The sequence below is a fragment of the Vanacampus margaritifer genome, chromosome 6, assembly GCF_051991255.1.
Source record: "Vanacampus margaritifer isolate UIUO_Vmar chromosome 6, RoL_Vmar_1.0, whole genome shotgun sequence".
Taxonomy (NCBI): Eukaryota; Metazoa; Chordata; class Actinopteri; order Syngnathiformes; family Syngnathidae; genus Vanacampus; species Vanacampus margaritifer.
In genome coordinates, this window is record NC_135437.1 from 26,587,285 (window position 1) to 26,602,012 (window position 14,728).

Below are 14,728 nucleotides of genomic sequence, written 5' to 3' on the forward strand. Positions count from 1 at the left end.
GAGACAATGACGACTTGGTTGGATGAGACAATGACGACTTGGTTGGATGAGACGATGGCGGCTTGGTTGGCTGACAACGATGACGACTTGGTTGGCTGACAACGATGACGACTTGGTTGGCTGAGAACGATGACGACTTGGTTGGATGAGACGATGACGACTTGGTTGGCTGAGACGATGACGACTTGGCTGGATGAGACAATGACGACTTGGTTGGATGAGACAATGACGACTTGGCTGGCTGAGATGATGATGACTTGGTTGGATGAGACGATGACAACTTGGTTGGCTGAGACGATGACGACTTGGTTGGCTGAGAACGATGACGACTTGGTTGGATGAGACAATGACGACTTGGTTGGATGAGACAATGATGACTTGGTTGGATGAGACGATGACGACGTGGTTGGATGAGACAATGACGACTTGGTTGGATGAGACGATGATGACGTGGTTGGATGAGACGATGATGACTTGGTTGGATGAGAACGATGACGACTTGGTTGGCTGAGACGATGACGACTTGGTTGGCTGAGAACGATGACGACTTGGTTGGATGAGACAATGACGACTTGGTTGGATGAGACGATGACGACGTGGTTGGATGAGACGATGACGACTTGGTTGGATGAGACGATGGCGACTTGGTTGGATGAGAACGATGACGACTTGGTTGGCTGAGAACGATGATGACTTGGTTGGATGAGACGATGACGACTTGGTTGGATGAGACGATGACGGCTTGGTTGGATAAGACAATGACGACTTGGTTGGATGAGATGATGACGACTTGGTTGGCTGAGAAACGGTATCCAACATTGACGTGACATCACACATGGGCAAACAAGTAACAAATGGCAGAAACCCCTCTTTGGTCATTTACACACAATAAGAAGTATTTAGAAGTAGACTAAATAGGCTATAAATTATTTTTGTGTCCAAACCATTGCTATATGACCCCCCCTCCCCCCGCAAGAAGCAGCCAATTAATCAAAATATCTTCGTTGGGCATACTTTAGGACAACAGTATGAAGAAAATGACACCAACCTTTTTTTAATTTCTCTAGCCGCTACGGTCGTCCCGCAGTTTGGGCAATAATCATCCGTCATGATCATTCTCTTGCTTGTGGTTTGCATAATTGCGCAAGTGTGTCGAACCGCTCTGCCAAAACTATTCCACCTTTTGGCAGACAGACTCGACATACTCCTCCTGTCTGCTGCTTTAAACACTGACCAGTGCGCCAAATTGTTCAACAATAAGCCCCCCCATGAGAGCCCCAAAAATGTGTTCTCTAATGCAAAAAAAAAGAAAAGAAAAAAAGAGCTGTTGTGAGGGTGCTTGCACGTGTTGAAATGAAATACCGGGAATAGTGCTTGTGAAATACGCTCTGAAAGAGTTCATCTGTTGATGAGTGCTTTATGATGTCTGGTCACAGATAATAAGTTAGGCCAGGTAGGGAGGACGTGAAGCGCCTGCATGGAAGAGCAGCACTCTTGTTTTCGTGGATTTCAAGTTTTGTCTCAAGGAGGGGGCGGGGCGGATTTTTGTGTGCGCATTCATCAAAATGAGCTCAGAGCGCTTAACGGTTGTTGGATCATGCTGAGCTTGAGGTCGATTGGACCTAAAAGAATATTTAGAATGAGCATGATTCAGGATGACAAATAAAATGCTTGAGTGAACCCTCGCTATTAGCAATTCGCTCAAATGTTTCTTTAGAATCTAATATCCAACTATACACTCAAAACGAACCAATTTGGGTTTGAGTGATTGATCACTTTTAACTGTAACACAATGCCAGCAAGACTTCTGTTAAAAAGTAAGGGTGTCAGGTGATTACAAATTTTAATCGTAATTAATTGCATAACTCCCAAGAGTTAACTCACAATTCATCGATCATTTTATATCTGTTCTACATGTACAATAAAATAGTAAAAAGTTTTCATACTCTTAACTTAAAAAGTGGAAAAAATGTTAAACTAATAGAAATATGGCGCATATTTTAGTCATTGATACAGTAATTTCATAATAATAAAATTAAAGAGTTAAAATTAAAAAGATGTACCAGTAGTACTGTAAAAAAAAAATGTGTGATATTGATTTGTGTTGAGGTCATTTTTCTGCCACTAGATGGCATAATTGCATTTGTAAGACAATGGTGACAGCTTTGCATTTTTCTGGTAACTGGTGAAATTCTGTCCCCAGTCTCCACGAATATATGCATTATTATTAAAGTTATTACTGCAAAATTTTGATGTGGATGTGTCTGCTGCGTTGCGACTGCAATTCCCCGACTTCAGGCTTTCCCAGTAAGATCACGCGTTTAAAAAATGAGTGGGGTTACCTCAAAATCAACGCACTCATTTTGAAGCCCCTTACAGTGACATCATTCCCAAGCGTGATTGGTTGGTAGAGTCCAACCGTTACAGTACGCCAAATGAATACAGTCTATCTACCTCATATAATGGTAAACTTTTCAAAAGATGATTCAAGATGGTTAAAGGTTAAAATAAATTAAATAAAAAATAGCTGTCTGTTTAATGTGAGGCAGTAAGTGCCCAACTAAAGATAAAGACATGTCGCTATCTTTCTTTCCTGGGACCCACAAGGAGTGTGTAGGAACTAGGAACAATTCTGGCATTGCGCACAACAACAGTAGTAGGGTCGATCCCTCGTGGCACCTCTGACCCGATTGTTGTAATGGCGACCCTTTCTGACCTCTCACTTTGTCATTCAATGCTTAAACAGAGCTTTTACTTGGACAACAGTGACTTTACAGTCACCATAAATGTCAGACACACAGTAGTAAAAGTCCACCAAAACATTACATGCCCGTAAAAGCACTTTTAAATCCACAGTTTTCAATCCCTTGAATTTTTATACTCTCTTGCTGTTAACAGTGCATACTAGCTAGCCACTTTGTTAGCATTGCACAGCTGATGTCTGAGCTTTAGAACAGGGCTCACCAACATTGCTCCTCCGGGTACCAAGTCGAACCCAAGAAGCAGCCCATAGGCCTGTTCTAAAACATACTCGCATGTAACTCACTAATGATATTGTGTCAATTACAGATTACATCGGATTTTGTTGTTCTCAGCAGTTCATTTTACCTTCTGCCATGATGGGAAAGTGCGTTTAATTGTTCCGCCTGTTGGTATACTATGCCGGGCTGGACTGACACAAAAAATTTACCCTGGCATTTTTACTCTTGCCTAACATGCAGTTCTGCCAATGATGTTTATTGATGATGTTTAATTTTGCTATCTAATCTAAATTCGAAATGGATCAATGGACAGGTCCCTCTAATTTGCGGATCAGCCTCTTGGGATATACTGTGGGAAAATATCGGCCCCAAAAGAGGTCAGCCCACCGGGCATCTGCCCTGTATGCCAGATGGCAAGTCCAGCCCTGAATGTCACTGGTGTAGATAGAAAAATAAAGTTGTATTGTTCTAGTAAATGAATGATAATTTTGGATCATTAAATGAAACACATTTGTAGAATGTGTCTTTCATGTATTCCTGTATATTCAAATATGTTTCATAGTTTCTGTGTGTTGGCACATCCTATTAAAAAATATTCCAAATCAACAAATCCCTGTAGTATGTAGACCAAAAAAAAAAGGCTTATGAAAATAGTAATTCCTATCAAAGGGTAATTAAAATGATTTCCATTCACAGTTGACATCCAAGAAGGAGGGGCATACATTATGCTGACTAGACGTAGAAAAAAAGTAATCCAATTATCTTTCCCAGCAGGGGCCACTGTAAGTGTTTTCCAAATTATAGTCATAGTTGGCATTCCAAGACCACCGCTGTCTCGGACGCTGAAAACCCTAAATTGAAAGAACAGAAGTGCTTCTTTTTTTCTTTTTCTTTTTTATCAGAACGAGGCAAAGCAGACGCGCTGCTGTTGCGCTGTATTGTCTGATGATTTCCATCTTGGAGCAGATGAGAGATGCGGGGGCCGCTGGCTTTTCTTTTGGCAGCGCTCGGCTTTGTCTAGACGCCTCGTGTAAACAAGACTTAATGAGACCACTACAGCATCCAACATCCAAGACTCCACAGACAGACATTTTTGCAAGCCATCCATACATCTTTTAGGGGTGGAAATCAAAGCGCAACTGCCGATATGGTAGCGTTTTGACAACAATATCAATAGTATCATCATACGGCGTGTTTTACAGTGTTTCGTGTCAGTGTCAGTCAGACTGCCATGCTATCAATATTCAATGCTTTTTTTGGGGGTTGCTGGAGCCTATCCCAGCTGGCTTCGGGCAGTAGGTGGGGGTACACCCTGAACTGGTTGCCAGCCAATCGCAGGGCACACAGAGCACAAACAACCATACTCACAATCACAATTTGGAGTGTCCAATCAACCTGACATGCATGTCTTTTGGAATGTGGGAGGAAACCGGAGTACCCGGAGAAAACCCACGCAAGCACGGGGAGAACATGCAAACTCCACCCAGGAAGGCCGAAGCCCGGACTCGATCAAACGTCCTCTGCACTGGGAGGCGGACGTGCTAACCAGTCATCCACCGTGCCGCCCTCTGTTTTTATTATTATTATTATTATTATTATTATGTACACACTTAGCAACTAACATTTTTAATTTACAGTACAGTTCATAATGTATGTGGATGAAAAATTGCAATACAGGTAGTACGATTAAAAAAAAATAATAATAATAATAATATTCAATGCTTTTTATTATTATATATATATAATAAAAATTTCAAAACCCCACGCGATCGATGAAAATCTGCAAAGTAGTGAGCATATCTGTTATACATTTTAAAACTTTATGCATATATAACGTCTACGGATCTTTATTGATCTATAACTTGCAGACATCCATTCATTGATCCACTAGATATTCCTGACTAAAACTAGGAGATCGTCATTCTCCAGTACCAGCATCACTGCACAAATTGAATAGAATCGAATGTCAAATCCTTCTCAAACAACTTCATGGCCAAGCACAGATATCCAGCAAATCTTAAGGTGCCTAATCAAGCCACTCAAGCACTCGTCTCACATTTCCTTGTGATTCCCAGAATACCCGCAGGCAGAATGGGGGGGTTAGAGCTGGAGGTTTGTTGTACTGTTTCAAAGCCCAAACCTGCTCATTAGCCCCCTCTGACTGCGTAAGTGGCCCCATGTGCGCATTTGCCAGACTTTCATGCCTTGATGAAGCTCCTGTTTAAATCACACCCCTCTGCGGAGCGCTTGTAGAGATTGTGTTTGCGTTCTCGGCACCTGGCATTAGACTTTGTTGAAACCGTTGGTCAAGTGGAAGCAAACATGAGCAACAACGATGCTCCACTGAGTATTACTTGATATATGGTGAAGTCAAGGATACCAAAAGTTATTATATAAATGTGAAAATATAATCGAAATAGGAACGATGGATCAATGGATGTTTGTTGTTTTGCCATCACATTGTTAAACAAACCAGCAGGAAACCTTTGAACCGCATTGACAGGACAAAGTCAAGCATCAATTCTGCTTCAGTTAGAAACTGAAAATGAAACTTACCTTGACAGAGTAGGACTCCCAGCAATGAAGTGAGCACAGCAATCCACAGCCCCATGATGGTGACAAGCAGAGATCCACACACCAGTTAAAAATTCAAAGTTCAAAAAGAAAAGAAAAAATAAATGGTTGCGCTCCTTTACAATGAAAAAAAAAAAAAAAGCGGCTTTGAGAGGACACAGCAGGGGAGTGATGCAACGCAGCGGAGTTTGTCTGCAGGAGTGAGCGTCGACTGAATGACTGACTGCACGCAACCGTCACAGGCGGGCTGTACCCAAACACACACTCCACTCCTCTCCTCTTCAAACCCGACCTCTGCTTCGCCAGCCTACAAACGGTGGCACCACATTGCATGGCTATGACTGCATGCGACAATATTTCGATGTCGTTTCTCTGTTAGTCTGGGGCTTACTGCACTAAAAAAAAAAAAAAAAAACCTTTTGATATCATGGAAAACTTTTCTACGTCCAAACGAGTTCCTCTATTTTGTAATTTGCTCATCTTGAGAAGGGGGGGCGGGGGGGGGGGGGTAAATCAGTGGGCTCAACTTTGCTGCAAGCTAAATTCGGACAGGATAGTCCGGACTGAGTTGACATTAGGTCCTGTATTAGCAAAGCAGCAACTAAAATTCTAAATTACCTGATGATGAATAATGAAAAATCATCAGAAAAAGAAATATACAAGTAAAGCGCAGATATCTGAAACTCTACTTCAGTAAAGTTTTTCTTCCAGTGTTAAAGTTACAGTAAAAATACGCTGTTTTGCGCGATCTTGGTCTCCCCCTCCTGTTATCAGACATAGTGTAACTTTTTTTCTTCTTCTTTTTTTAGATAAACTGTTTGCTAACAATTGTATCACTGATTCATGTATATATTTAAATAACAATAATACAATTTGATTATCTCACTATTGCATAAACATAATATACAGTAACTTGTCTCCAACAATTTGTCTTGTCGCTGGTCAGTCGGGTGATCGTGGCTGGTCACTCATTGACAGCTAAAACAAATTCATCATGACTGTGTAACATTTAAGCTTGCACAACTTTAGCAAATGACAAACATAAACGCACATGCTAACTAGCTCAGCCGACTAATTGGCCGGACAATTTAATTGGCCAATATTAGCCCTTTTAATTCAAATAAATACATAAAACAAAACAAAAAACATTAGCACGTTACAACGTAAGACAAAAATAATGGCATTCAATAAAAAAAAATGTCTGTGTTGTAAAGCAAATACTAAAAGACGAAATATTATTAAACAGCCAACAAGTACAACAGTATTTCATATATTTATCGTTGTAAGTTTTAAGGTACCAACAATATATTTTTTTAATATTATTATATATTTTTTTTTTATTAATTGGCTGATTAATCAAAATATTGGAATCAGCATCAACCTCAAAATCCATATCAGTCGGGGCCTAATGCTAACAATAGCTTACCCTATTGCTGTGCTTTAGCTTATACCATAAATATGCCGCAGTCGCCACTTTGTCGGACCGGTCAGTTTTCTTGTTGGATTAAATTTCCTCTCGAATAAAAGTTAGAATAACAGAAATAAAAACCAAGAAACTAACATTAGCTTACTCTGTTGCTTTGTCTTAGCTCTCCATGCTAATGTATCCATATTTTTTTTTTTTGCACTGCTCCGTTTCTTGCTGCCCTTCTTCTCTAAAATAAAACTTAAAAAAAAAAAAACTTTAGTTTATGATTCCTCACAGTCGCCAATTTGTCACAGAGTTCCATTTTTTTCCTTGCCTTCACGCTTCTCAAAAAAGAAGAGAACAGTAATAGTAGCAAGTTGTTGCCTGATTTGTGGAGCATCAACTGTGCTCACTTTCCCTTGTTATTTACTTTACTTCAAATCTACAGCTGTACCAAAGTAAATGTGGCACAGATGTAACACACTGTCAGATGGTGAGTTGATGTGCACATGCACTCGCACATGCACACGAGGATCTGGCAGCAGAGGGGAAAAAAAATCATTTCTAGGCCGCATTTTAAACATTTGGTACCAACTGCAGGTCCTCTGCAAATTCAATCAGCCAGCTCGACTGGCTCTGGGAACTGTGACAGCGAGAGGTTGGGCGATTGTTTAATCAGAGCCACATGTCTCTGCTACCGCTCTAGAAATTTTACTCAGGGTTTGATATCGGGACACCGCACTGACACAAGTACTGTATATGGCTGTTATTAGGGCCATGTATATATATATATATATATTTATTTATTTATTTATTTATATATATATATATATATATATATATATATATATATATATATATATATATATATATATATTTTTTTTTATTATTTTATTTTTTTTTATTATTTTATTTTTATTTATTTATTTATTTATTTATTTATTTTCAGAGAAAAAAACTCAAATTTGCCACTTTGTAAAGCGACAGATTTGCGAGAGAAAAAACTGAGAAACGTGCAAGAAATAGTCCGGACGAGCTAACATAAGGATTTGTCGGTGATTAATGGAACACTCTTTATAAAATGAAAAGGCAGGATGGAGACGGATTTCGTCTTAATTTAAACTTTACTCGTCATACGCGACAACACTTCCTGGCCCCTATCATCTGACTGACGCTAACCAATCAGAAGCTAGCATAGTTAAGGTAAATGCAGGTGAATGATGGAGAGCAGCAGATTTGACACATTTTTGCCACTTTATAAACTTGAAAATTTGCCACTTTATAAAGTTGCAAAATTATATTTATATTATAGTAATATTTATATGTGGCCCTAATACGCTGTTGTATGTTATAACAAGCATTTCCACTAAATTGGAATTAGGCTCAGTGTCAATTTTGGTCATGGAAGTGATTTTCCTGAGAATTTGGAATGTGTCATCAATGCCTGGCAAAGTAAATGATTTTTTTTTTTAAACTCTCGCAAAACAGTCCTAATAGATGTGATAACAACAAAGACAAGTGCCTAATCTTATCTTTTTGTCGAGAGGCTTTCAAGTCACTCAAGTGCTGCACATCAATATTGTAAATGAGATGTAGCCCAATGCCAGGCTTCCTTATCTGGGGCAGCTTCCCGTGCCTGTTGGCTTGCAATCTAGCCAGAAATCAGCGGGGTGAGCTGACCTCCGAAAGCTCCTGGCTGGAGGAAATTGGAGTGGCCCGAGGTCACATTCAAACAGCGTCAATCTTGCCGGTGGGGGGGTGGGGGGATGGGGGGTGGGGGGGGGGCGCCGTTATTTTGAAGCTCAGCATCGCTTGTCTTGCCACGTCTGTGTCAGTCGCTGGGCCCGAAAGCGAAGACCCCCGCTCGTGTTGCGCAAACACTTGCAAGGAAGTTGTTAGAAAGGCGACAAGGCGTGAAGTTGTTTTCGACAAACTGATTGTGATGTAAAATACACTTTTGGCAGTTTTGAGATGTTTGGATAGCTGGTGTTTTTGTTCCGTAGGGTCTGAAGTGTGAATATGTGGTAATATTAGTCAAATTATTTTGATGGTTCTGGCTTTCACACAACAAGCAATGCTAGTACCGACATTTTTCCGCCTTTGCTTTATACACAAAAGTCAGCAAAGCAGGATATTGCAAAGTGTGCTTTCACACAGTGACACGGCATCCTGCCAGGACATAGTAGGCGTCGTATGTAAACTACAGGGTGGCAGAAGTGAGCTACAGGTGCGAAACTTCACATCCCTGTCCTGGCATTTCAGAATAAACTTACTTAGAATGAACTTTTGCTGTCTTCTAGTTTTTAGCTTCAGTGTTTCCTGGTTGCCTTTCTTCACGTGGTTTCTCTGTGCCCCACCATGTGTGTGTGTTTTTTGGGTGGGGGATGGGTGTTTTTTTCTTTTTATTGTATTATGGATGTGTTAATTGTTTAGCACCTTGAGTTGCATTTTAATGTATAAAAGGTGGTGTATAAATAAAGATTGATAAACTTACACAGGCTGCCTCTGTTACAGCGCTGATACTACCTTTTTGAGATATGAGTGACCTGACGCCTTGACCTGATGTAATCCAGCGATGTTGTTTTTTTTGTGTTTTTTTTTTACAAACACTATAGTGGCAGCAAACTCAATTCATGTCACAACAAGCAGAAATTTGGCAGATAGAATTAGTGAAGTATTAGAAATGCCCCTTTTAGCTTAATGCTAACATAGGCTAATGGATAGCATCGCATCTATGTTGCAGTGTTACAACCTTTTGAGCAACTGATACACGTGTAGTCAAACAATACTCACTGTCACGTATTCTTTATCCTCTGAAAAGAACGTCAAATATTAGTGTCGTAGTGAGGACTGAGAGAGAGGAGATGAGAAGGTCTCCATGTGAAGTGTATTTGTCTAGCTTATACTACCTCCAGGTGGACAAGGCACACCAGAAGGAGAAGCACAATGATACAAAGTGTGACAAAAATTGTTTATTCATCTAGTGGGAAGTTGATAGGTTTGCCAGTGAAACATTTATGGTGAAAAATCCAGAATAACAACAAAAAAAAAAACTTTGAAATCTGAACAACAAGGAACAGATTTTGTGTTTTAGTGCATATTTTCACTGTTCAGACACTGGTATTAAATTTGCACTTAGATGCTGTGTGGAATTAGGAGCGCAACAAAACGAGTGTCTCTGGTGATTGGTATTTTCCTGCCTGGTATTTTAGGCCCACCAAACATTTGGTGTCAATTTCGGCCCATCTGGAGAGCAAATTTCAAAATGTTACCACAATAAATGAAGGATGTATTCCGATGGAATGCAGTCATCAGGCTTGAGCTATTGTTGCACAAGTAATTAAAAGTAATGCGTCATCCTACTGTACACATGCCAAATATGACCCTGGTGTCTTGCAGTGCTGTGGGCAGCACACGTCCAGCCAATTTTCTTTGCCAAAAGATGATTAGTTCTCCTTATAAAAAGCCGCTTCTTATTGTCACTTAGCTCCAGTATTTAGAAAGGGGGAGATAATACAAGAATGAAACTTCGCAGGGAGATGGTACCGCTTAGATTTTTTTTTTTCTTCATAGAACTGCAAATTGTGGCAGACAACATCGAGCTAAACTGGTTTGGAAAGTTTGCGCTGGTCAAACTCGACACAAATGACAAAATAAATAAATAAAATAACAAAATCGTTTTGTTTTTTTTCATACTGCTCTTGTAGTGCATTTCATTGCGTTGTGCAACAGGTTTATCAGATTTATGGATACATCATATCTCACTGAAATGAGACGAGAAGGCAGCTGCTTTGTTGCTATGACGATGTTAGGGAGTTGCTTCATAAAGTTGTAACAGCTTGGTCCCATCTTTATTTATAATGTCATGTCAAGCAATGTTTTGGATCCACGTCATTGTTATCCTTTGAGTCGGAACAAAAACATACTCTCGGCTAGACTAAACAACCTGGTTGGGGGGAGAGGATCAAAAGTTTTTTTACTCAGAAGTCTCAGAAGGCATTAATTCAGTGTTTAACTTAATTGCAAATGTATCTTTGCACTAGAGATAGACAATATGTTTTTTTTTTTAATTATTAGTAGTCAATAACCGATATTTGGCACAGCATTAATTTTACATAAAAGAGAAAAAAATATTGGCATCATAATTTTAGAAAATGCAAATCCCGCTCTTAACTTTGTTGAAATGTCTTGAAGCAGATGTTTATTAACAACTTTGTAGATTTTTATTTTTTATTTTTTTGTATCGTAAACATAGACCTCTATAACAAAAAGTTCAGGCAGCTCCCAGGGTCAGCAGTACGTCTTAAAAAGTAACATGAAAATTTAAAAAGTAAATATAATAGCTCGCTGTAGTTTTATATAGTAAATAAAGTTTTACAAAAATGTAAAAATAACTGAAATGTTTAACTTTAAAGTTAACTGAAAATTTAAATGAATAGTTTTCTGGTTAACACTGTTTTAAATGGATCAGATTTTGGGTGGCTAAAAAAGGCCGATATTCGTAAACGTGACTGTCATATAACAACTCAATTTTTTATTGAGTTTTAGGGCAGAGTGTTTTTACAGTTGGAGAAAAGCAATGATAAGGTGTTTATTTGGTGTAATTCTTACACTCCTCGCTAGGGGGCACATTTTCCCGATATTCCAGCTATAACATGCTACCAGCATTTTTACGACATAAGCGCCATTAAAGTTCAGCCTTATCGTGTGTGCAAATAAACACATGACAGTTCAAGGTAAAGTTCAAGGTTCGTCCGCCTGTACTCAATCAACTATTAGGGGCTAAAACACTGCACACATGTTAATGGCTCCGAACGAGCAAACAAGACAATGAACCTGATTGCAGAGAACCACAGGATTCGTCTTCGAGATGGCAACCAAATGCCGCTGCTGGGATTGGGCACATATGGAGACCCTGGCACGGTGAGGAGGAGGAAAGCGGAGTGTTTGGATTTCGGATAACCAGGCAGGACTCAAATGTGCTTCCCCCCACCCCCTCCCCCCTCACCTCACAGACACCGAAAGGCACAGCTTTGGAATGTGTCAAGCATGCCATCGATGTGGGCTACCGGCACTTTGATGGAGCTTTGGTGTATTTCAATGAGCACGAGGTTGGTCAAGCTATCAGGGAAAAGATTGCGGATGGAACTTTGAGAAGAGAGGAAATCTTCTACTGTGGGAAGGTCATTTCATTACATTGTGTTATTTTACTTTCATGCATTAGCTATCTAAACATGTTATGTTGTGTAATTCTCCAGCTCTGGAATACCTTCCATCCACCAAAGTTAGTGAGGCCGACCTTGGAGCGGACCCTGAAGGCACTAAAATTGGACTACGTGGACCTCTATATCATTGAACTTCCAATGGCCTTTAAGGTTTTGTTGCTACACCCTTTAAATGCATGCCTGAAGTCGCTAAATTAGGTACACCTGCAATATAATAAGCGTTTTGCTCCAATAATTTTGATTCTGTGTTTGTGTTTATTATTATGGTTTTCAGTGGTGTACAACCGCTCTGCAAAAAATAAAGCTTGCTGTATGTATTTTTTCTATTAACTATTATTATTATTAACTAATTTACTTGCAGCCATTTTCATTGAAGCAACCCCCTTCGCTCCAGGCTGTTTTACTGGATTTTGCAAGGTCCACAGAACATTGTGTTCTATTGCTATAAAACATGGAACCTACCAAAAGAAAGATTAGAGTCTCTTCTTTCATCAGGAAAAATAAGTATATTTTTATCTGTTTTGCAGTAATTAACATTAGAATATAGCTAAGTTTCATCATTATTCACAAATCTGTTTAAAACAGTGGGGGAAAGAGCTTTTTGCAACATGGCCCTGGTCGATCTCTTATACTCTGCTGCCACCTGCTGGCCCTTTTTGTAATAACTACCATTGCTTCAAGCATTCTCTTCAGTTCAGAGGCTGCATCAAAGCCTTCTGTATGCTCTAGCATAAAAAAAATAAAAACATTTTTAGAAACGTATAAAGACGTCTTTGGGAGCATGGCAATATTTAAAATAGAGCATATTTATATGTTTCTGGGAGAAAATTAGTTCATATAAATGACTGAATTGTGCTTACTTTTCAGCCCGGGAATGAATTCTACCCTAAAGACAAGAATGGGAAGTACATCTACCACCACACAGACCTTCGTGCAACCTGGGAGGTATTGAACATTTCATACAGGCTGTCTTTTAATGATTGTACATTTTTAATTCATGTTGTTTACAAAAACTGTACCCTGTTTTTGTTCAGGCTTTAGAGGCATGTGTAGACGCAGGCCTTGTCAAGTCTCTGGGAGTGTCCAACTTTAACCGCAGACAACTTGAATTGATTCTCAACAAACCCGGCCTCAAATACAAACCTGTTTCCAACCAGGTGCCACATAAATAAGTCTTTTTTTCTGTTTCATTTTTATAAATCAGATTTTTTTTATTTTTTTGCTCATGCAGAGGAAAAACACGCATTTTAGATCAATAATTCAGTGTTGTGTCTTGTTGGCCAGGTGGAATGTCATCCTTACTTCACACAGCCCAAACTTCTGGAATATTGCCGGCAAAATGACATTGTTATTGTCGGCTATTGCCCGCTCGGGTCCTCCAGAGATGCATCCTGGTATGTGCAGAGATCTATTATTGCTCGCTTATAGTTGCAAGAAAACGTACGGCAAGCCCTTTGGATATAATAAATATCTCAACCAGTTTGGCATCAATAACTTCAACCAAACGGAATTTTTGACCATTAGTCTTTGCTAAACCTTTTCAGTTCCGCTATATTTTTGGGATTTGGGAATCATAGGTTCATGTTTTCTGTTAAAGTCATCCGTCGGCAGACAAATGAAACGGTTGATGTTGATGAACTTGGAATCCATTCTTTTCTTCTTTTTTTTTTTCTTTCTTCTGGAGAGCTCAGTATTGTTCATTCGGTAATTTTACCGATTTGACATGTCATCATCATTGCTCTCCTTTTTTTTATATATATATATATATATTTATTTATTTTTTGTATATTTTTTTTTTTGTATGTGGGTGAAAATGTGTATGTGTGTGCATTCATTAGTTCACCTAAAACCTATAAAAAAAAATAAAAAATCCATTATTTTCTGTCAATGACAGTAATCCGTCCAGGCTGTGAAGTAGCAAAGCATTCACTCATCTCATCGTTTACTGGCTGTATTCTCATAAACAGGGTCAATGTCAAATCTCCTCCCATGTTAGAGGACGAACTGCTCGTGTCCATCGGCAGGAAGTACAACAAGAGCAGCGCTCAGGTGGCTTTGCGCTTCAACGTGCAAAGAGGAGTGGTGGTCATTCCCAAGAGCTTTAACCCACAGAGGATCAAACATAACTTTCAGGTTAGACCCAAACATACCATAAACGTATATATGTCATTGGAAGTGTCTTTGACTGTGCATTACAACTTTTTCCCTTCCAGATATTTGATTTTTCTCTCACCGAAAACGAAATGAAAGCCATTGAAGGGCTAAACAAGAACATCCGCTTTGTGGAGCTGCTCATGTAAGAAACATTGACTTTTGTGGGATCATCTTTCATTGTGTGGAGTTACATGCTTTTTTTTGTGTGTGTGTGATGTCATGGCACAGGTGGAGCGACCATCCGGAGTACCCGTTTCATGAGGAATACTAAATATTAATACTTAAATAATGTGACTCCGTCGGAATAAAACAATGGACTCCAAGCGACTGTTTGTTGGCGTTGTGATGTCGTACATCTCAAATATGTACAGTAATGGCAAAATACA

General features: G+C 39.4%; 3 protein-coding genes across 4 annotated transcripts in view; 2 read left to right on the forward strand and 1 right to left on the reverse strand.

The window, feature by feature from the left end:
* Positions 1-5,885, reverse strand: part of fbln1 (fibulin 1) — a 20,488-nt gene extending 14,603 nt beyond the window's left edge. Inside the window, exon 1 of the mRNA XM_077569232.1 lies at positions 5,538-5,885. Within this exon, the coding sequence (XP_077425358.1) occupies positions 5,538-5,592 (55 nt within the window). The 5' untranslated portion in view covers positions 5,593-5,885. The remainder of the gene's footprint in view (positions 1-5,537) is intronic.
* The window catches only part of LOC144054126 (aldo-keto reductase family 1 member D1-like), a 19,668-nt gene extending 5,003 nt beyond the window's left edge, over positions 1-14,665 (forward strand). The window contains exons 2-10 of one of the 2 annotated variants that reach the window (XM_077569234.1): positions 11,810-11,886; positions 11,979-12,146; positions 12,222-12,338; positions 13,056-13,133; positions 13,223-13,345; positions 13,473-13,582; positions 14,156-14,321; positions 14,402-14,484; positions 14,571-14,665. In XM_077569234.1, the coding sequence (XP_077425360.1) occupies positions 11,845-11,886; positions 11,979-12,146; positions 12,222-12,338; positions 13,056-13,133; positions 13,223-13,345; positions 13,473-13,582; positions 14,156-14,321; positions 14,402-14,484; positions 14,571-14,613 (930 nt within the window). In that variant the 5' untranslated portion in view covers positions 11,810-11,844 and the 3' untranslated portion in view covers positions 14,614-14,665. Of the gene's footprint in view, positions 1-8,771; positions 11,887-11,978; positions 12,147-12,221; positions 12,339-13,055; positions 13,134-13,222; positions 13,346-13,472; positions 13,583-14,155; positions 14,322-14,401; positions 14,485-14,570 lie in introns of those variants that run through there. The other variant, XM_077569233.1, reaches the window with a different exon arrangement.
* mon2 (MON2 homolog, regulator of endosome-to-Golgi trafficking) overlaps positions 1-14,728 on the forward strand; it is a 55,192-nt gene that overhangs the window by 4,959 nt on the left and 35,505 nt on the right. The window lies entirely within an intron of this gene.